Consider the following 23,748-nt stretch of genomic DNA (forward strand, 5'->3'; position numbering starts at 1 on the left):
TCCTTCTCAATTCCCTGACATCTCTTTCAGAAAATCTTTTTTAATCAAATAGAATGGACATTATGGCATGGTAGGGGGAGGACTTACCTTCTGTTGGGGCTAACAGAGACTGAGATCCTACAGTGGGAATGGCATGGTAGGAAAAGGACTTACCTTCCGTTGGGGCTAACAGAGACTGAGATCCTACAGGAGGAAGAGTGGCTGACAGGGGAGTGCTATGCTGTGTCACAGGTGATACCAAGGGTGCTGATGGTGTGTTAGGCTGCTGTCCTGAAGTAGCTGCTGCAGTTGATGGCTGTCCGAGGGCTGACGTTGGTACACATGGGACCTCTGTGCACTGGATGGTGGGAATAATCATGTCAGTCTTCTCATTCACTGTTAAAATAAAAGAGATAAAAGGAAATGGTTGAACTCAACAGTCTTATAATTGAGCTTTCTTTATCCATACTGCTAGGCCTCAATATCTCTGGAAACATGCCACTACTAACTTAAAAAAACTTAACAACTTGAATGTAAGTAAGAAGTAAAGTTCCCCTTTCAAACCTTGTGATCTATAGGGCAGATGATGTAAAGGTCATATGTTTCTGTGGCCCACGGTTAATGATGGTGCCATTTGGCCAGCACAAAGACCAAACGCCTTTACTTTTACCCAACTAATGTCAGGTACCCATGAGAGCTGGGTGGACTCAGAGGCACCCTAAAGATCACAAATTTAAAAATCAGTCTTCACCAGGATTTGAACCCGGGATCCCCAGTTCAGAAGCCAAGCACTTTACCACTCAGCGACTGCACCTCCCAAATGTAAGTAGTGTGGTATTTTATAAACTGTGTAAAATAACAGCCAAATACTGTATAATTGGTAGCACAAAACACTCATTACTGAATAATCATTGTACTGATCCAGATGAAGAGTTCCTTACACAGATTTCTTTGTCTCTTCTTTGGTTAGAAGTGATCTCCCCCCCCCCCCAACACCTTCTTATTGGGGCTTATAATCACACAATATAATAAATAAAATCAATTACCAACTGAAGATTCCTGTGTGGTTGTAGTAGCTGTGGTAACAGATGTCGCTGCAGAGGGAGGTGATGCTGCCAGTGCTGGTAGTGTGATGGTAACCACGCCGCCAGGAGGTGACAGCGGTGAGGGCTGAGGTAGTCCAGAGGATGCTGTTGTTACAACTTTACTGGTGCTTCGTTCAAAACCAACTTTCATGGATTTTTCCAACTTGGAAAAAATATTAATTGCATAAATATTTTAAATTATATGAATATTATTGTAAGTCAAAGAGAAAGAAATTTTTTTTTTAAAAAGCCAAATTCTAAAAAAAAAAAAAAGAAATCTGTTTCAAAATTGTACCTCATCACTTGCTGAAGCTCCAGAGTCTCTGTCTTTTTTAGCTGCTGGTGGCTTTGATTTCTTTTGCTGGATTGACATGAATTCTTGCACCCTAAACAATGAAAAATAAAAACTTTTTAAAGTAAAGGATTTCTAAGCAAAAGTAATTTTCCATGATTCTCACTACTTCTATTAAACAAAAAAAATCATTTCTTGATAAAAAAAAATTGCATATAACTAACTAAATATTTACTTAATTTAAAAAAAACAACAGATATTTTATATATGCTAACACAGGTTATTATATCATGTTTAGCTTGACCTACAACTACATTATTCATAAAGAAAATGTATTTTTTTTTAAACTATAAAATCTAAAACAAATTTTTTTTTTAAAATTGTAAATATAGATACTTAAAACCCATTGGAATAATTTTAAGAAATCAGTATCTGTTTCAAATGTAAGGTCTTATCTTTTTACTGAACAACCGATATCATTAGAGTTACGGGCAGAACTATTGCCTCTAATGATTATGTCTCTAAAAAGGTTTTGAAAATTAACATAAAACCTATGCAACAATGAAATGCACCTTGAGTTCCACTTCATGATGTCCTCACAGATTTTTCTTTTCAGCAGAACAATATTGTCAAATATGGAATAGAGATGGCAGGTCATGTCACAGTCTGGCATAAAGATCATAAAAGAAAAGAAAATGATTTGCATGCCTATTGATGAAATTGCTTTAACATTTTATCTTTCCATGGTGAATGCAGAGAGAATGTAATGGATAGATATTTATACAGAAACATCAGTTGTAGGGATATATGGCAAAAAAAAAAGCAATAATATTTGTCAAATCAAATGCTAGACATATGATATTAGAAACTCTTCTCTTTTTTTATAGATCTTGTTCAACTCTTCTGTACTTGTCTCATAGATCTTTGAATGAAAATTTCTTTACTCTTAGCTTCAAGATGCTGCTAGGCTGAAAACTAGCCAATAACCTCAAATCTAATTTCTTAAAAGAGAACAAATCTAATAGTGGCTTACCATAAGAACCATTGGCTGTTGCTACAGTGACTGAATGTATCAGTTCTTGTATCTTCATCTGAATGTTTGTAGCAGAGTCTCTAAAGTTCTTTTTGTCAATCTGTTCAAAATAGATTCAACAAATTTTGTGTTTAAAAGCATGAAAAATAAACAGATATTGTGTTTTAAAAAATATTTTTAAATTGAAGTTTATAAAAAAAAATTTTGTGAAAAGAAATAAACTCCTGACTTCCTGGTATCCAGACTGCAAATAGAATTCAACATTAAGACTTCTAACACAAGAAGTGATATAAGTACTAAAGTAATGTAAGTACTAATGTGATGAAAGTGCATGCTAAAAGTGATGAGAAGAAAATTGCCTTTTTATGCTATGATATTAACATAGACTGCAAGTTAAGACCTCTGAAAAAAGGAAAATACACTGTACCTGTTGCTCTGCCAAGATATCAGCAATGGCTCGAGTCTGTGTCTCGCTAATAAACTCTTGCTTCAATTTCATCATGCTCTCCAGCATCAGACTGTAGCGCTCTGTGGCCCTGTTAAAAACACACAAGAAATCCCTGTTACACCAAATAGCCCAGACAGACCCACTGGTAATATAAATTAAAGATCCAAACAATTAGCGGTGTAAAGAAAGTTAAATGTACTAGTTCTATTCCTGCTACAAAATTTAAAGACAACAAGAAATACATAAAAAAAAACAACACAAAGCTTATATTAAGTGTAATTGTATCAATTAGTTTGGATCAGTCATGTAATTATACATATGATTGAGAAGACATATAAAATATAAACATGTCTGATAGAAATATTTTTACCTATAGTTTTTGTTTAGCTTCTAACTTTCTCAATGCGCTATGATCCTATCACTTGACCAGTTGTGAAAGGGAAAGGGAAGAAGGGGGTATCTTGGTGAATGTTTACAGGATTGTTTTTTAAATGCATAAAAAAATGTTCACTTGGGCTCAACATTCCTCAAGGAGACTAATTCAACTTATACAACCACATCTGTCAAGAATTATTTCTTTCCCTTGTTCAAGATATCTAACAAAATAATTAATTACCAATAATTGATTAACTATTTGGTTAATTTTTTTTATTGATTCATGTGTTGTCAGGTGAAGGAAATAATTGTGCAAAATTTCAGCTTAATCTGAGATTGGGTATGGGAGAAATAATGTGTACGAACTTTTGACCAGACAGACACACAGAGTTAATATAAGCTTTGTAAGAAATGAGTTGCTAAACCTGTAGGTTATTTCTTTGACTGTTTCACCGAGAGCTAGAACATCAAATGTTGGAGGGTGCAGTGTGACAGTAGTTGGAGGCAGCGAGAGTTCTTTCAGTGAGATGTACGTGTGTCTGGGGAAAGAAACAAAACATATACATAGGTTTAAAGATTCATTGGACTGTCATTTCTAAATGCTACGTCTCAAATTCCTTTCAATAAGTCCTGTATAACTAAGGTCTCTGAGGTTAGGTTTTTTACATTTGTATATTTAAGATAATAAACAGATATACAAAATTTGCATGTTTATCAACACAATAAATGAGAATGCTATTGTTTTCAAAGATGTTTATAAGTAAGTGCTGTTTTGACTATCCTTAATCATATTTGTAATTATATTAATTAAACAAAATTGTATCATTCCTGGTCTAAACAGAAAGTGGTCTGTGTCATATGTAGTTAATGCTTAAAAACAATCCAAAAATATCCTACCATTTGAACACAGTCTGGTTTGAACATTAATGATTTGGGTTTATACTGCTGACACAATGCTTTATATTTCTTCTCATTGCTTAACATTTCTATACACTGCCTTACAATTCTTTACATTACATTGCACTGTTTTACATTGTTTTTCTATGCTTTACCTTGCTCTAAACTATTCTAATTAAAAAGAATAGAGAAAGTAAGGGACTGAACAACACTAGACTGACCACACAATCACATGATAGAAAACTGAACTATTTCATCTTGCTTTGAGTTTAAGTTTAAATCTAGTTCAAGTTTGTAAGTATATTCAGGATTGACAGACATTAAAGAAATGTAAACAACCAAGTGTTTTTAATGCAGAAAAAGAAAAGACCTGTTATGACCCTATTTAAAATCCAGTATAGGACTTGGAGGGCTCTATGATTCCTTTAATTTTGGAGACTTCCTAATACATGATAGGTGAAAAGATGAAAATTATATTAAATTATATTCTTAATACAAACTGGAAACTAATAAATGGAAACTTGTTACTGCTCCTTAAATAGACTTAACACCACAGCACCAAATGTACCTGAAGGAGGCCACGATGTTCCTGTGACCAAAATACTGATGATAGTCATGATGTAATGAGTGCGTGCAGACCTCAGAGGATCCTCTTGTCCAGAAGGAAGTGGAATGAAAGCGAAGGTCAAGGTATTTGGCAAAGGAAAGGCTCCATGTGTCATTGCTAATGGGTACCACAGGGGTCATCTGAATACAATCATGAAGAAACTGGTTTACAATGAAGCATAGAAATAAATATACATACTTAACCAAGTAAAACAAGTTACTTTAATATGCCACCTATTGGGATTATTCTTTTAGTGGAAGCCTAGTAACATAAATAAGTAAGCATCATTACTCTAGAAATTATGTATTTCCCCACTAAAAATTGAAATAACTTTTAATGATATTTTTATAGTGGTTGTAGCCCAAATGTCAAATTTCTTTAAAATATCCAAGAGGACAAACAAGTGTTTAAAAAAAGATTTGAATCTAAAAAATTCAACAAAAATGTAATGACACCTCAGTAATTGGGTGACTTGAATTTTTAAAAAAATATTTCAATAAACTTTTTTAAATTTAAGGAATATAATAAATGAAAAAAAACAAAAAAAAAAACTATAGGTTAATTTTAGATATTCTAAAACAGTTTGAAAATGATGTCTGAGTGGAGAGAAGGCAATATCGCTTTTCAACACAAGAATACCAAGGAGAAACCTAATAAGGTCAGTATGTTAACATCTTTAAGGTTGTTAATCATTATAGGGTGCTACCCAGTGCAGAGTGCTACTCACATGTTTACATTTCTTGCACCAGCTCCACATCAGGATGTTCTCCTTGGCACCCAGATCCTCGTTATCATGTTTTTTCAGCAGCAGGTTTATGCAAGCATTACCATGAACAAACCTTCGGATGTGATCAGTCATTGGCCTTTCACAAGTAGCGGATGGACAGACATATTGCTTGCTGTTCAACAACAAAAAGTAATAATTAATTTTAATATATCAATGAAAAAGTAGAGAAAAAAATTAAGAAAATAAAATCTCATTTATTTTAAAATGTCCACTGGTAACATCTTAGCAGAAATAACAAAAATCTAGTCATATTCTGGCTGAGTGGTAAAGCGCTTGGTTTCCAAACTGGGGTCTCAGGTTTGAATTCTGGTGAAGACTGGGATTTTTAATTTAGGGATCTCTGAGTCCACCCAGCTCTAATGAGTTCCTGACATTAGTTGGGGAAAAGTAAAGGCAGTTAGTCATTGTGCTAACCAAATGACACCCTTATTAACTGTGGACATGTTCTCAGATCCTCATTATCATGTTTTTCAACAGCAGGCTTATCATATCAAGCATCGCCTTGAACAAACCTTCGGGTGTGATCCATCATCTGCCCTATGGATCGCAAGGTCTGAAAGGGGAACTTTTTACTTTTAGTATATTAACTAAAATAATATTGACAGTTTTGACTACCGTATGAGAATGGAGTGACATGAAAAAAATGTGCAGGAACTATTCATTTAAGATATCAGTTTGGTTGGGCACATTTCAACTTATCAGCCTATTGAGTAGGAAAAGCATCGTAATGAACTAGACAATATGACAAAACAGAGCACTCCAGTTATAATTGTCACTGGATCTCAACCATTTCTGAATGCCCCACAATAATAAAATGTATTTGGTTTCAAAAGACTCTTCCCCACTTATAACTTATACACCAATTTAAGGTTACAATTAAATAACGAAATAATAACAAATTATGTCAATTGCTGAAAAATTGCTCAAGAAACAGTAACTACCGGAAACAGAATCTCTCTAAGAAGGCACCAAGAGTAATATCGTTGCGACCATAAAACTCCATTGTGACTATCCTGAAAAAAAAAATATTTTCATGATCAAGCCTTTTTTAATATTATCATAATCAAGCATTTTTTAATATTATCATAATCAAGCATTTTTTAATATTATCATAATCAAGCATTTTTTAATATTATCATAATCAAGCATTTTTTAATATTATCATAATCAAGCATTTTTTAATATTATCATTATCAAGCATTTTTTAATATTATCATTATCAAGCATTTTTTAATATTATCGTTATCAAGCATTTTTTAATATTATCTTTATCAAGCATTTTTTAATATTATCATTATCAAGCATTTTTTGATAAACTTTATTAAATAAAAGGCTAGTCATTAAGAAGAAAAAACCTAAAATGATATTGGGGACATACGATTGGGATAACAATTTATTTCAATAATATGGTAAACTAAAGGACACAAATTAAAAGTATCAAGGCACATTTGAAATGTTTATATTACTGAGATCATTTTATTTTGTATGCAAATACAGGGTTTTCCCTTTTTTGGAAATTAGGGTTAAGCAGGTGAGATAATATTGTGCTGACTCACCATGGATACACGCACGGCTGAGGATGATTGGATGATTTGTAAGAGTAGCTGCTGAACAGGACCATCAACTTCTGGTGGTTCACTGGGTCTAAACAATCAATCTAAGTACATACAAGGAATAGTTATTATAGATACACAGAACTATGTTCTCTCACAATCGAACTCAATCCTCTCATTCCAAACATCAAATTATTAGTAGACAATCATCTTTTCTCTTTACTGACCTGGGTTTTATGTTGTCTTTTATTTTTAAGATCATTTATCAAACAAATCGCCAAAGTTATGGGAGGGAACATGGTTTGATATGTGTTGCCTTCTCATTGCAGCTTTTAATTTCCATCTTAATAGTTTTAATTATTTAAATTATTATTGAGTAAAGGCAGCAGGGCATAATGCTGGCCACAGGACACCCTTGTTAACTGTTAGCCACAGAAACTGATGACTTTTACATCATCTGTCCAATACTACTTACTTACTTTTATTTTTAGTACCAATAGATAAGAGAGAATGACATTTTTTAATCATACTAAATCAAATCAATTTTAAAACTGAAATCAACTACTGAAATTAAGATACCTTTTTTTCCCACAACAAGCCATTGAAATCTAGACCTGTATCATCGCTTTTTTTTAACCCTCCTTCAGTCTGAATCTGTTTAGTGCTGCTCAGTCCTTCCAGGACATGGATACGTCCACCTCTGGCACGGAAGTCAGCCAATAATTTCTGTTAGTAGAACAGAATAATTAAAATATAGTTAAGAAATAAAGTATTTATAAATCAATCGAAAACTGCATAACTAGGTAAGAGCAAGGGTAAGCCTTTTTTTTATGGAGGGCAATACTGAAATCTTTATTTTTACAATGGGACCTAGACACAGACCATACAAATATGAGTTAATAATAATAATTAAAAAAAAACAAAAAACAAGCATGGTCGATGTATATCACAATCATGTCAAAAACATTACAACTTACTGAAAGAATGAGATACTGATTTTGTAATATTACTTGACAAATCATAGCTTAATAGTTTAACCAAAGTTTAATAGGATCTGTCATACTAATTATTAAGAAGAAAGAAATTGTATCCAAAAGTATGATTATAATGTTAAGAATGTGATTGTTCAAACTTTTGGATGTTCTTGAGCTCTGCAGCTAATTTAGTTAAACTGGTTGTGGTTCTAATGATATTCAAATTGCAGTCACCCTTTTCAATATCTAGACTTCTTTAGTAGTTACAAAAGTTTGGCAGCTAATTATTTGAAATGTCAAAATGCTGCTTCAGGATAAACAAAAAGTTTGATAAAACAGACTTATATTCCTGCTTCAGGTCACAAGAATGTTGGCCTTCTACCAATTCTAGGGTGGAATCTAATTGTATAAAGAAATTTTCTGTTCTGGACACACAGTTTCCTGCATCTTACAAACAGTGCTTGATGAAATTGCCATACCAAAAAATGTGTGTTTAGTTTCATTCTCTTGCTGCACAGTGTCAAACTGACTTTTTCACATGCAGCATCATATGTTGTAGGCTATGCAGCATCATGTGTTGTAGGCTATGCAGCATCTTATGTTGTAGGCTATGCAGCATCTTATGTTGTAGGCTATGCAGCATCTTATGTTGTAGGCTAAGTTAAACATTCTGTTGCTTCTTAATATTTTCAAACATCCAAACATTTTTTTTCTTCACCTGATTATCAATCTTTTTTTTTTCTTTTTTTTTACAGCATTCATCAATACATTAATGACTATTTGGTGAAAATTCAATTGAGCAGCTTTAAACAGTTTTACTACCTTTGCTCTATTTAAAAAAAAAAATAATACAAATACTCCCAACCGAAAAAGATACTAAAAAAAACAACAGCAACAACATAGTTAAAATTTCAAAATTAAAAAAAAACAGCAACAGTGTAACAAAGACCTGAAGAAACCATGGTTTTGAATCAAATGCCTAAATGAAATTTCAGAAAAATATAATGAACTTGACTGTCAGCAGCCAGCAGGTCATAGTTTACCCACTCATAGGTTAGCGCCAATCAATAAACAAAACGCTAAGGGAAAAAGTTGTGACTTTATTGATAAAATGAAAAACCAGATTTAGATACAAGGTTCCAATGATGATAAAGGTCTGAACCATAAGACTACTCCAACTTAGGAAATGAAAGGCTGCTAGTTATTAAATAAATACCCTTTTTAGCTTAAAGATGAGAATAAGTGATTTGTTTTCTTTACTCACAACCATTCCTCACAAAGACTTATATTTACTATATAACTGCCAGGGAAATATTGAAAGTGACCTACCTGAGTTTCATTCTCTCTGATTGGCTCCGTCAGCTTACACGTTATCAAGGCATGGTGCTCCACAATTTCAATGTTGTTCTTTGCAGGGTATCTAGCAGATGGGTCTGAATCAATAAACTTGGATGATCTAGACAAACTCTGTCCGGCTTCTCCGTCAAAGAGGCTTGACCAGAAAATATCTTCCGGCAGGTACTTTCTAACAGAGCACCTTGACCCTTTGTCTGTCTCAATGAAAGGCACATTGTATTTGTGGTAAGGAGAGATGGACAGATGGACACCGTCCAGAGCCTTGCGAAACCTCTTGTACCTGGTCTGCTTGATCTCTTTCAAGGAAATCTTATGAGCACTTGGTGCCTGGAAAATGGATTCATCTTGGGTGTTTTGGTAGCCCAGCAGGGGGTCACTAAAGTCTGTCAGCTCTGTCAACTGGGATGTGGTGGAACGTGTAGGCAAGCCTTGAATAACATCAGCCACTTTGTTTATAGGCGTAGAGTTCTCAGTCTCCATATTGGTTTCCTGTTCTCTAGTTGTCCGATGATCTACCTGTGAGACATCGCTGGACTGTATATCTGATGATGAGCTAACTGATGATAGGTTGCAATGATTGTTATCAGAAACATCGATGGAACCTTTCTGTTTCTGATCTTCTGTATCAACATGTTTTGAGTTGGATGGCTCGTGGTTGAGGGACGTCTCATTTATCCCCAGACGAGTAGGAATGGAAGATTTGGGAATGATGCATAAGATATTAGCCACAACTTTTGGGGAGCCATCCCACAATCCATCATTAAAGTTCAAATAGTCAGGGGTGCTACGGCCTGACATAGTATCAGACAAATGTCCCACAGAGGCAGTCGAGACACCACTACAATGTCTGACTTTTTCTTGACTAGAAAGCATGTGTGCTGTGAAAGTGTTCTCTCTCACATGACCAGATTTTAAAACATGGGGTTCCCCGTCTTTACCAAAGTAATCTTCATCCGGAAGGTTGAGCTCCGCATCTGTAACATCTAAGCAGAGCTCTGCTATTGCTTTAATGTCTCTCTTACCAGAATCAGACCCAGCTTCTCTTTCCCTCTCCCCATTGATGAGTTGAACTGGCAGACTTTGAGCTTCATGTAACCCTTCACTGCCACCCTGTGAAATTCCCTGATGGACACTTTCACGCTTTAGCGACTCATTGCTAAATATATCTTTGTTTTCAGAGTGAGGGTAACACTCCTCCCTGTATTTGTCATCAATGGATGAGGTCTCTGTGTTGTTGCCGCTGGAATCCTTGACATTGTTTACCCCAGAACTTGTCATCTGCTCCTCGAGCTCAGAGTCAGATTCATCCATCCACATGTTGTGAGGATCTTCTATTTCATCTTGGTCGTCCTGTGATTTGCTGCCATCTACAGACTCTTCTGTTCCACGGCTACAGACAAAAAAGTGAATTGAAATCTTAACTATAACTCTTTAAACTGAACATTACATACAGAGGCCAAAATGAGAAATATAAACAAAGAGAAATCTTTGTACACGTTTAATTTACAATTGAACCTTTAAGGAACATAATTGAACCTTTAAGGAACATTTGTATATTACATTTTATTAATTTTTATTATTATTAATTATTTTTTAATTATTTCACAGAAGGAAAAAAAACAATACTTATATTTAAACTCACTAAAAGAAGAAAAAAAAACTAAAATTTTGGACATTTACCAAGAGTCACTGATGGCTTTTTCCATAGAGTTCTCCAAACCTTCAAAAGGCTGACCAATTTCATCAGCACCAGGTTGTGGGAGGGCAAACTCATCCATGCAGAAACACAGTTCCAGAAGAGAGTTGTAGGCAGTGTAGGTCATGAACTTTAAGATGTGTTTCACCTGTAGAATCAGTGTACACATTAAAATGTACCGCTTTCAGGCCTTGGGATCTATAGGGCAGGTGATGTAAAGGCCATTTGTTTCTGTGGCCATGGTTAATGAGGGTGTCATGTGGCCAGACACAACCGCCAACCGCCTTTGCTATCTAATGTCAGAACTGGGTGGACTCAAACGCGCCCAAAGATCCCGAAAATAAAAATTCAAGTCTTCACCAGGTTTTGAACCCAGGACCCTCGATTTGGAAGCCAAGTGCTTAACCACTAAGCCACCCTTGTCATATGCTATAAATTTCTATGATTTTAACATCATTTGGATTTTCATTGTAGAGATGCTAGCAGACTTTTCTTATCATATAAAGACAATTAACAGAATATAAACATTATCTTTTTAGTTGTTAATTATTTAAACTGTCCTAAATCATTGTTTGTTTGTTTTTTCAATAAGTCAGGCAACTCGTGACATGCTCATTGGACAAATGAAAAGAAAGAGCCTATTTTTAGTATCTCAACTTGTGCATCTCTATTCATATTTTCTTCTTACAGACGTGACAGAGCCTTAGTTTGAGCCAAGACATCACAAGATACATACTAATTGTCAACTTGCTGTTACTTGATAAGAAAATGCTACTTTTGAAGAAAAAAGCATACATTGGATCATAATAATTCACTCATTCATATCAAAAAGAATGCATGACCAATAAGGGCAAGCAAATTTGAAAGAATGAGTTATTATGCAAATTGTTTCTCACCACACAAACTTCAATACAAAAGAGTTTTAAGGCTTGTTCATAAGGGAAATATTTTGAATAGAGCTAGATTTGGATGAAGAGTTCAGAAAATTGTGTTCTTACCCTCCTGAGTTCTCCCAGCACCCCTCCTCTCAATACAATAGTACATCCCAGATGTGTGGCACATCCATCAAATATTGCCAGTGTCTTTGTCTCCTCTGGGGGAAATTATTACAGTTTCAAAGTGGAAAGCAAAAAAATGCAATGAGGAAAAACAACACTTAAATGAAAACTGCTAAATATAAAGATATTAAAGAGGGAACAACATTTCTTACAATCTTAAAACAAGAATAAAGATGGTGGAGGGTTAGACCTGACTTACTGTTGGGAAGGTTGTAGGTTTGGACCCTAAAGTCATGACAAAAGCCCATTTTGGGCTTTTTGACCAGTCCATCAATTGAGGGCACAATGTCTGCCTGGGTAAACCTAGCAAGTCTTTCCATCACGCTCTGAAAGAGAGTTACAAAAAACACACATCTATTTAATTCTTGAGAGAAGGAGAGTTACAAAGAGCAGACGCCCATCAAAATCCATCAAGCTATTCTTTATTTGAAAATTTTAGTTTCCCAATGTTAGTGAAAAGTTAAATTTGATGTACACTCTTATCTATAATCAACAATTATTTATGTAACAAAATGCATAAGCCTAGCTGAAACTACAACAAGCGTTTCTGAAAATTCACTTTGCTGGCTCAAAATTTGAGGGTAGAATAAATTTAAAAGAATTTCATGAAAATTAATTTTGCAATTCACAATAACAAGTATATGAGTAGAAGTGAATAACTTTCATATATCATAATAATCTGCATTGTTGTTTTTTTTGCATATATATTAAGAATTTCTATGGCCCCAAGATGCAAAGAGCTGTGTACCCTTGTTTGAATTCTTCCACTTAATTAAGAATGTGTTCTATTTTAGATAATATTCTACACAAAAGTTAAAAACCAAAAAAACAACTAAAAATCCAGAAATAAAACAGGATCATAATGAAAGGTTTAGTTCATTTTTCCGAAGGATAGTTGAATAGAAACAGTAGTACTAAATTGCTACCAAGCATAAAAAAGCCTTATTTTACAAGATAAAGTACTGAATGGCTTGTGAAAATACAACAAGACTTTGACTTACAAGAGTATAGAACCAAGGTTTTGCCCACATACATCTTGCGACCATGATCCGAGCTAACAGTCCAATGACAAAAGATCAGAGTGCCACAAGAGTGCACACCTTAAGTAAGATAAAAGTAACATAGAACAACAACAGTACTCACAGGTTTCACATTGTACAACAAGGTGATGCCAGCTTCAAGCAGGTGCTCCTGGGCCAGACGTGAGACTGACTTCTCCACCACCACCACGTTGGGCCTGTAGGCAATCATCTTCATCACGCTGTTTCTCATGAACTCTCTCTCCTGCGACAAAAGTACAGACCATTGCGTGGACAGTAGTAATATGAATTTTACTGTCAACATCACTTAACACACATTTAAAAAATTCGAAGGTTAATACAGTTTTATTCAAATAATTAAATTGGTTAATAAAAAAATTGATTCTTTTTTTTTTTTCTCTTTTGCTTTGAACAACTATATTTTAAAAACCCCAAACATATAGGAACTATAATTAAATCTATACTTCTTGACAGCATTTGCTTTTGTTTATGTTTATGTAACATTTGGTGGCAAAGTAGTAAGAGTTTGGCTGGTATTTTTATTTTGAATTTTAAGTTCGTTGAATCCACCCAGCTGTAATTGAATCCACCCAGCTGTAATCGAATCCACCCAGCTGTAATTGAATCCACCCAGCTGTAATCCAAACTACCAGAGGTCCAAGTTCAAATCCTGATGCAGAAAGCAAAGAAATCTTTCCCCAAATGCCCCCCTCCCCTAAATTGAAAGAAATTGAACAAGAGAGCACTGAGTATGCATGAAAGATGTGCTATAGAAAAAAAAAGGCCATTGTTTAATTTTATATAAAAATATATATCTATTATGAACAGCATTGAGTTTTAGTCTATGGCTTTTAAAAGAGGATTTCATTTTCTAAAAAAATCCTCAAATCCTAAACTGGTTAGCTACCGAAAAGATGTCCTTCAAATCAACTATCTTGTGAGCCATTTTATGTCAAAAAATCGAACAAAGCATTAGGATTTATTAAAAGAAATTTCTATAAATCAAATAAGAACATAAAACTAAAATGTTATTTAACCTTGGTTAGGCCAATAATAGAATATGCATCCTCTGTTTGGGACCCCTCAACTCAAGAAAACATTAAGAAACTAGAACAGACACAAAATAGAGCAGTGCGATTCATAACAAACGAATATTCACATTTGACTAGAGTAACACCTTTAGTAAAATCACTAAATTTAGAAAGCCTTCAGGACAGAAGGCTCAAAAGTAAAGTAGCTATAATACATAAAACACTGAACCATAATCTTCAAATACAAAAACAAAATTTAATAAAATACTCTGAAAGACACAAAGATAAAGGCACATTCCTCGTCCCATATGCTAGGACAAATTTGTACAAATACTCCTTCTTCCCTAGTGCTATTAGAGCATGGAATGGGTTGCCTGAGCTAGCCAGGAAAACCAGTGACTTGGCAGAATTTAAGTCATTGGTTAATATGCATGACTAAATGCATGACGCGTAGGACGTAATCATCTTCTTTTTTGAAGTAACGTCTGTATTATATAAGATAAGATAAGATAAACGAAACTAAATTTTTATAATTTTTTATTTTATCTACTGCAAGATACAAATTTCAAGATCCACACATCAATTTCTCCACCACTGGCAGGCTATAATGTTCAAAAAACAAGGTTGTATTTGGTTGCATACTCACTTGTAAGATCTGTGGTTCCAGGGAAGAAAACTTGTTCTCCACTCTCTGAAACTCAATGGTGCCTTGTAGCAGCAAGATAAGAGGGTTGACAATTTTAGTCCTCATTTTTTTATGAGCCACATTCTTGGTAAATATGACTCCGTGAAACATGGTGGTGTCGTTCTTATTTCCTCCAGGCACCTGGAAGATGCATTATTGATATAGATATTGTAATACAAATGACAAGCTTAATTTCCACAGTATATAAATACATAGGGATTGGCTGTCAGCCACACACATAAACAACTCTGAAAACTTAAAGCAAAATTTTCTTCTCAAATATGAGCAAGACATAAGTCAAAGTAAAATAATGTATGTCCAATAAAGGGATAAACATAGTACTAGTGGTATTATTGTAACAAATGATTTTAATTAATCTCTCTATCCACACCATCAGCATGTTTACTAACTGCAAGAGAGATTATACCTCAATTATGAAGTTCACAAACATAAATAATACGAACATCCATGAAAACAACAATGTTTTAGTTCAAAATGTTCTAGATTAAACAATAGAAAATTCTACTTCCTCTAACAAGAAAAAATAAAGATAACAGGAGTAGACAAAACAAGAAATGGACCAGCTCTCATCTGAATTTCAAGAAAACCGCTACGCTGTCACGACCAACAATAAATACTTCACCTCAGAACCGGACATAATAATTGTGGAAACTAAAATAGGGATTATCTGTGGTTATCAGTCTTTGTACAGTCAATAGAGAAAGTCAACCATATTCTACAAAGCTGCATGCTTAGTTGAAAGGCCTGAACAAGAACAAGACACTGGCTCCACTACAGCCACAGTTTATCTCAGATGTCGGACTACTTATCTGAACCCTCCATAGACAAAATAGAAGTGCTAAGGAGAAGAAAGTGTTTAAAACATTCGATATATTCACAAATACAATATAATTGTTTGCCTTTAATTGATTATAAATATTGATCTAGAATTTTCTTTTGCCAATTATTTTCAAGAAATATACTGTTTTGCTACTGCTTTGTTTAAAGAAATTATTTCCAAGTTGAATCATTTATTTCGTCCATTGCGAGATGAAATACAATTATTTAACACATTATGTTCTATAGGCAAAACATGGGACCTGAGAACTAAAAAACAATAAAATTGCTGCTTGAACTGAAGCCTAATTCAAGACCTGTGAACTAAAGACAACATATTATATCAGAGAAAACTTACCTTTTTAATGTGGACATAATTTCTAATATCCATGTTGTCCATTTCATGCCGGACATCAGGCCTGACAAAATGACTGACCTAAAGAATAACAAATCAAAAGCATATACACTAATAGTTAAGTAAAATAAAAATGTAAAGACGTCACCACAAAACAAAAGGAATTATTTAAACTCCAAGCTTTTTTATATTTTCAAAGAGAAATGAGAATTTTATTCTAGCATCTGACTATACGAAATATTTTTTTTTTAATTCAAGCAATAAGAATGATAAATCAAATGTCTGAGTGATAAAACACAGCCTTATGTTCTCCCTCCCCTTTTGTCCTAACACCCCCTTTCTTTCCTACATCATAATCTGTCATACCTGTGTGATAGATGTGGAAATGACTGGCTCCCAGCCCAACAGGAGTCCATGTTGACTTAACAGCTGCCTGGTGAGTACATGCCACAATTCAGTGTGAGCTTTTCTGTAATAGCAACACAAGATATAAACAATCACTTGTAACAAAATTGTCAAAAACATTTTTTTTTAAATTAAAAAGCGTTTCTCACAAGCAACATTTCAAAATTATCTAGCACCCACACCAACACAATATAAATTAGCTAGGGTCAAAACAAATATTAAAAAACAAAGAGCCACTCAAGTACGACATGGTTTACTGAACTAATTAAAAAAAAAACAAATATATTAAGACTGTTTAAGTCTCTAAGGCACAAACGACCAGGAAAGTGCATAGGTGTTTAAAGAGTCTAATATAAAGATTAACAATTTCCCTTTAACAATAACTAAACCAAATAAAATTGGATAATACTTTAGTCTCTCATAAGCAAGTCTTTCTCCGTTTTCTTCCCGCAGCTGATCAACTGACCGCCATCCATGTGGACATGTTAAGTCTGTACTGACCATAGAAGTTTTGAGGTCTCCTGTAGAGGAATCAAAAAAAGAAGGTAATTTTGTCAACAAACAGCTTTATAAAAGAAATATGAACAAAATTATTTACAATCTTACTAAATACATTTTACAACTATTCTATTTATACAAAGTAAAAAAAATCTTGTTTAAAGGAACATTTTTAAACTTATAAAAAAGATAATGTAATTTAAAATTTAAAAAAAATATAAACCGCCATTATAACAAAAATATATGGGGAACTGCCAGATCTGGAAACCAATGTGGAGTTCATCACAGATATAGGACTACTCATCTAGACCCTCCAATACATAAATGAGAACGAAGAAGAAGAAATATATATTATAGTTCCAAAAGTTTTTCTAAAAATTCTATGTGGCAATCAATTCTTTGTGTAAGAGCTGAAAAAAAAAAATTTCTACCCAAGAGTCCATATAGCTCAAGACTAAGTTTAAAAGATAATCATGAATTTTGTTCTTGCCATTTTAATTTATTTTTTTTATTAATTCAACTTAATGAAACAGTAGATAACAGACTTAGAATTATTTATATAAAAAAAGACATTGACTTGTAAAAGTGGGATGGTCTCAACAAAGTGACACAGGTTACAGCTCATTACTTACCTTTTAAAAAGTCTTCTAAAGGTCCAGGCACTGAAGTGTCGACTATTGGAAGTGGTTCCTCAGCAATGTCCTTCATTGCTGAAACTGGATAAAACAATAAAACAAGCTAATTAGAAAACAACAAGTAAATGAAATCCATCCAATTAAAAATACACAAAGGCCACTTCACAGTAAACAGAAAATGAGACCGACCTTAAATTTGCTAACAAAGAACATCACATCGCCTATTACTACTAAAGTAAAAGTAAAATACCCCTTTCAGATCTTTTTGACCCATAGGTCATCTGTTTCTGTGGCCCACGGTTAATGAGGGGGTCATGTGGCCAGCACAATGACCAGCTGTATTTACTTTCACCCAACTAATGTCAGGTAGAGCTGGAGGGACTCAGAGGCGCCCGAAATTAAAAATCCCAGTCTTCACCAGGATTTGAACCAAATACCCCTTAATTCAGATGCCAAGCACTTTACCACTCAGCAACCACACCTCCCACCTATTACAATTGATTTAGTATTATTGCTACAGAAAATAATCTAACATATTTTACTAAATGTCTTTGTGCTGATTACATTTTGGTATCTCTGAAAAGCTGCCACTGTGAGAACTTTCATTGATATAAAATATTGTCCTAGAGTCAGATTCTGATGAGGTACTCTTGTGTCCGTCTGTATCTACATTTAAACTGAAATCTTCAGGAAGGATTGACACTGTGAAGGAAAACAGAAATCTGAATTAAATATTCACAAATGTTGAAAACAAAATTACTGTTTTAAAGGACACTAAGAGTCTTATGTTTGTTTGATTTTAAATTTTCAACAAATCTGAGTAATTCTTACGAACCTTCTTCTGCTCCATTGGACTTGCTGATCTCCTGGAACCAGAGAGGTTCATTCTTCTCTAGCTCTTCAGTAATGGTTGGCATAGCTTCTGGCTCTCGCTTCATCTCAAATGTAGAAGCTGCCTGGTGTTGAAAAAAAAAACAATTTTTTCTTATTATTAATAAATCATAAAAAGTCAAAATCTTTCATGGCTATTGAAAAAAAGGCATTTGGAAATTGAAGACTTTGGCTTTAGTCTTACTTTGTCATGGTTTCTTAATTTATCATATTGAAACTTTAACTTAAGTTGGAAAGAAAAGCATTAACTATGAAGGAATCTAGACATTTCCAAAAAAGAACCTATTTTATACCATCATAAGGTTGTACAATGGATTTATTACTACTAGAAAAAAAATTATCAACACATATGGTGGTAAAAACAAAAAAAGAATACAAGCTAAGCTAACACCTTAAATACTCACATTATTTCAGAACAACTGACTAAAGCCAAACAAATTTCTAAGCAATTAGGCAATCCCAGCCTTGTTAATTAAACTGGGAATATAGCCTTTAAAATGTAATTTGTGTGTTCAACTATCAATTCTATCACAAATGGTTAGCAGTTTAAAAGAAATTGTTCAGATTTGGAACAAGACAAGCAGCTTTCCTCCTTCTGGTTAAGACCCCACTTTGGTTACAAAAATGTTTGTGTTAACTCTATGCAGAATCCTGCTGATTGTTTTGGGTTTCAAGTGGCTATGATAATATCAAATGGGGTTAAGGCTTTAAAAAGTTTGAGATCCACTAACAGAAAAAAGTTTGAGATCCACTAACAGAAAAAAGTTTGAGATCCACTAACAGAAAAAGGTGATCTTTACCTCTCCATGTCTGTACAAAGTAAAATCATCTCTAAACATATGCTGCTGATTGCCAACAAGGTCAAGATAACCTGCATAGAGTAAAGCTTGTCCAATGGCTATTGCCTGGTCCCTTAAAAAAAAAAAAAAAAAGTATGGCTCAAGATTTGAAAAAAATAATGTAAACATAAAACACACACAAAAATAAAAGTGTAATGACTAAAAATAATTCAAAGGTTTCCAGCGTAAAGTTTGTTATAATTTGTTAGTTCTGACTTTCTATCGATATCTGAGCACGTATAAATATTTGTACACACACTTTAGCACAAACTATATCACAGATTGGACTAATTTCAATATGGAAAAATGGATGGGCGGGGAGGGGGGGGGGGGAGAGATTTCAATTTATCACGGTTGCAGTGAATAGCAAAGTTCAGGAACCAATGATTTTGCTTCAACTTGTAACCGCAAACACTAACAATAGCAAACAGTTTTATCTGTAACAAAAAAAGTTGTTGATACCTATTCATACTTTAAGAGGCACTTCAAACCATACTTAGGCAAACACTTGACATTTTACAATACAGAAAGTCTACTAATAATACAGTGAAAAACATTGATGACTTTTTAATCATAGCCTAGTATGAACACATATTTCCTTTGCTATTGTTGTATGTTTTATGAAGAGTAATGCCAAACAATTGTAAGAAAATTTGCTTGAGGATAATAATGATATATTATTATTATCATACTGACATTAGCTTAACAGATAAAAGTTAAATAATAAAATAATAATTAATAGTAATGTTAATTCTACATAGGTTAATTTGAATAGATTAAGTCTGAGAATTATGTAATGCTACCCGAAACATTTGTTGTTTTTTTTTACATATTGTACATCTCACCTTGTGGCGGCTTTGTCATATTTAATCAACCAGTCCACAAGCTCCTTGCCCACAATGCAGTTCTGGTGAGTCCGGAGACGTATCCTCAGCGTTTGCATCTCCACACCTGCTTCGGCATCGCAGATTTGTCTCCACAGCTCTCGCAGCTGCACAGAATCCTACAGAACAAAGCATACAAGTAGATAAGCTCAATGCCATACAAGTAAATAAACTCAATGCCATACAAGTAAATAAACTCAATGTCTGAACTATTTCTTCAAGCTAACTCTCATTGATGTTCACATCAAAGTTGTTGAAGACAAAATAACTGAAGATTAACTAGTGCAGTTGGCCAGAAGTACTGATTAGACAGTGGGGATTTAGAGAAAGAGAGAGATAATTTAAATGTTAATGTCTTTGAACTCTAGAGATAGTAACCTTATTGTTGAAATACGGTCACACTTTGACCCTGGCTAAATCTATATTGATGCATGAAGATAAGGGCAATCCATTTATCTAGATAATCTAGAGTAAGCTTAGATGTACTTTATGTTGTGTTATAGTTGTGTCTTCAAGTGATAGTAGCTGTGTCTTGAAGTGATGGTTCTTGTGTCTTGAAGTGATGGTTTTTGTGCCTTCAAGTGATGGTTTTTGTATTTCAAGTGATGGTAGCTGTGTTTTCAAATGATGGTAGTTAAGTGAGTATTCTAGTGATGCTAGTTGTGTCTTCTAGTGATGATAATTGTGTCTTCAAATGATGGTAGTTAAGTGTGTATTCTAGTGATGCTAGTTGTGTCTTCTAGTGATGATAATTGTGTCTTCAAATGATGGTAGTTAAGTGTGTATTCAAGTGATGGTAGTTAAGTGTGTATTCAAGTGATGGTAATTGTGTATTCAAGTGATTGTACATAGGCGTGTATTCTAACAATTGTAGGCCTATGTCTTCAAAAGATGGTAAATGTGTCTTCAAGTGATGGTATTTGAGTCTGCATTTAAGTGATGATAGCTATATCTTCAAGTGATGGTAATTGTGTTTTTAAGTAGTTGAATGTGTATTCTAATGATCATAGTTGTGTCTTTAAGTGATGGTAGTTGTGTCTTTAAGTGATGGTAGTTGTGTCTTTAAGTGATGGTAGTAGGGTCTTTAAGTGATGGTAGTTGTTCTAAGGGATTATAGTTGAATCTTTTAAAGTGGTGATATTTGTGCTTTAGCGCTAGGGGATGCTTTACTAGTATAATGATAAATTGGTTTCAAAGAGTAAGGATGAGCTACCTAAACAAAAGATAAGAACTAATGTTATAAGACTCCTAAATTGAGATTTTGTAGAAATGACAAAGTTTATTTCCTTTTCATGTGATGACACTGTCAGTGAGAACACAACCAAAGTTTTTATTTTCAAGTTACACTTAGACCTTTGTATTTTGGAGTATTTTTTTTTAAACTTGAAGGTCAATAAGCTTTTTTTTTTAAAACCATTTCAGAACTTCAAGATTTGTAGAATATAATAATAGATAGTTAATTACATATCACTGTTAGAATTTATTGGTTAATGAGGATACAGCTTTCATTAACAGAAATTAATAATGGCAATTTTGACTGTAAATTCAGTAACGATTATGATTACTTAGAAAATGTCCTCAATTGAGGTTAGCGAAAAGGCCTTGGCAATGTTTTATCATGCTCACGTCAGCAGTATTTTAGTTTTAATATTACCGCTTAATATGGAAATCTGAACATTGAAAATAAAAATAAACTTAATAAAATGCTGCTAGTAAGGTCATTGGCAAAAAAAAACAAAAACTTATCAGCGGCAGCTGTTTGAGGAAGACATTCATCAAAAAGATTTTAGAAATAAAGAATCACCCTTTGGGTCAGGATTTTGTGATTTTACCATCAAAAAAGAAATATAAGAGATCGACAGCAAAGACAAATAGACAAAATAAATCTTTAAATAAAATCATTAAATATAATGCAACTATCTGATACAAACGTTTCAAATGTAAATTTTGAGTGAGTCAGGTGTAAATGTACATTTTGGTTTTCTATAGTTATAATGTTTTGTTTGGTGTAATGCATAAATTGTAAGACAAATTTCCTATGGATAATAAAGATTATTATTATTTGTATTATTATCTTCTGCAGTGGTTCCTATAGCATGGGTGTAGATGGTTGATATAGCACCAAGGAAATTTTAACATCTCTGTGGTAATACAGTAAATATTCTTCTGTTCTTGGGATATCTCTAAATCGTTATTGTTTATGTGCAGAAATGCTATAATTTACCCACCTGTATCAGTAGCTTACTCTCTAACAAAAGGCTTTCCTGACTAGAAAACTCAGACTGTGGGGTCAAATCAAAGGGTGTGGTCAAGTCCGGTGCTGCAAGGCCTGGAAGATCTGGAAGTGACTCCCCCCTGACACAATATGCAAAAAGCAAAAAGAGTGTAAAATAAATTCTTCTTATCTTTTATTTTAAATAACATAAATTCCTTCTTAGAAGCAATAAAATCCTATAAGATTTAACCAAATAGTTTTACTAATTTCAAAAAAAAATTTTTTCAAGATCTATTTAGTTCGTAACATTAATTTTACATGAAGATATGCTATTTCAACAGTAACAACAAAAAGTTTAACATTCAAATGCAAAAAAAAAAAGAACAAATTCCAATATATACAAATAAATAACAGTATGTTGTAATATCTACTATTCATGGACTTAAAAGGTAGTGTTAGGAATAAAAAGTCAAAGTCATGAAAAAGGAATACTTTAGAGATGTACAAGGTATCTCCCTGTATAGCTAATGTTTTGACAAATACATGTACACAATTCTTAAGAATACAACATTTTTCAACAGAAGTGTAGCATGCTTAAGTGTGAAGTACTAAGCATCTCTATGTATGGTGCCAACGTAGGTAGTTGACAGTGTGTGTGTTTAAACAGTTAAACCAACCTTAAAGGTGTTGCCAGATCATCCATGCAGGAAGTGACCCTAGGTGAAAGAGATCTGTTGCCAAAGTCATAGTTCTGTGACTCGCTGTACAACCGGGATATGGCCCTTAGGTCAAGGGCACGGAAATCTCCTGTAGAGGCAGACTGCTGAGCGTAAGTTTGAACAACACGACAGCAGTAAGTGCAGACTCTAATCCCCCCTGAGAAATAAAACAAATAATATTAGGATCAATAATAATGATCAAACTTGCATAATGTTACAACAGATTTTTACCATTTCATTGTTACATTTCTCCATTACCTAGACTGGCTGCCAACCAAGGCTATGATAACATTTCTATAAGTTAACATTCTTTATGCTAGTCAGTATAAGTCAATATTGCTTAACCTTTATAGCCAATAATTTTCCCTGGCAACTCCTGGTTACAACACTTGCTGCAGAATATCAGGCCACAGATTCGGCAGTGGTGGCGGCGCAGGAACATTGTGAACTTGTCCCCACAGTCATAGCACTCTCGGCAGCTACTGTCAGGCATCCAGTATTGCTTGAAGTCACTGTCTTTGTAGGTCTGGGGAGTCTGTGTGAATAAGACAAACAAAAGTAAAAATGTAATTAC

General features: G+C 33.9%; 1 protein-coding gene across 5 annotated transcripts in view; it reads right to left on the reverse strand.

Annotated features, from left to right (window-relative positions):
* LOC106071910 (1-phosphatidylinositol 3-phosphate 5-kinase-like) overlaps positions 1-23,748 on the reverse strand; it is a 58,101-nt gene that overhangs the window by 24,871 nt on the left and 9,482 nt on the right. For all 5 annotated transcript variants that reach the window (XM_056013832.1, XM_056013833.1, XM_056013834.1 and 2 more), the window contains 29 exons: positions 23,520-23,709; positions 23,133-23,331; positions 22,469-22,595; positions 20,202-20,359; positions 19,318-19,429; positions 18,462-18,582; positions 18,191-18,328; positions 17,624-17,707; positions 16,903-17,014; positions 16,455-16,557; positions 16,092-16,169; positions 14,858-15,037; positions 13,284-13,424; positions 12,340-12,466; positions 12,081-12,175; positions 11,067-11,230; positions 9,360-10,776; positions 7,636-7,782; positions 7,060-7,160; positions 6,445-6,516; positions 5,444-5,615; positions 4,678-4,856; positions 3,638-3,751; positions 2,817-2,925; positions 2,390-2,489; positions 1,929-2,022; positions 1,360-1,450; positions 1,026-1,227; positions 154-375 (listed from right to left, as the gene is read on the reverse strand). In XM_056013832.1, the coding sequence (XP_055869807.1) occupies positions 154-375; positions 1,026-1,227; positions 1,360-1,450; positions 1,929-2,022; positions 2,390-2,489; positions 2,817-2,925; positions 3,638-3,751; positions 4,678-4,856; positions 5,444-5,615; positions 6,445-6,516; positions 7,060-7,160; positions 7,636-7,782; positions 9,360-10,776; positions 11,067-11,230; positions 12,081-12,175; positions 12,340-12,466; positions 13,284-13,424; positions 14,858-15,037; positions 16,092-16,169; positions 16,455-16,557; positions 16,903-17,014; positions 17,624-17,707; positions 18,191-18,328; positions 18,462-18,582; positions 19,318-19,429; positions 20,202-20,359; positions 22,469-22,595; positions 23,133-23,331; positions 23,520-23,709 (5,149 nt within the window). The remainder of the gene's footprint in view (positions 1-153; positions 376-1,025; positions 1,228-1,359; positions 1,451-1,928; positions 2,023-2,389; positions 2,490-2,816; positions 2,926-3,637; positions 3,752-4,677; positions 4,857-5,443; positions 5,616-6,444; positions 6,517-7,059; positions 7,161-7,635; positions 7,783-9,359; positions 10,777-11,066; positions 11,231-12,080; positions 12,176-12,339; positions 12,467-13,283; positions 13,425-14,857; positions 15,038-16,091; positions 16,170-16,454; positions 16,558-16,902; positions 17,015-17,623; positions 17,708-18,190; positions 18,329-18,461; positions 18,583-19,317; positions 19,430-20,201; positions 20,360-22,468; positions 22,596-23,132; positions 23,332-23,519; positions 23,710-23,748) is intronic.

This window comes from Biomphalaria glabrata, chromosome 16, assembly GCF_947242115.1.
Source record: "Biomphalaria glabrata chromosome 16, xgBioGlab47.1, whole genome shotgun sequence".
Lineage (NCBI taxonomy): Eukaryota > Metazoa > Mollusca > Gastropoda > Planorbidae > Biomphalaria > Biomphalaria glabrata.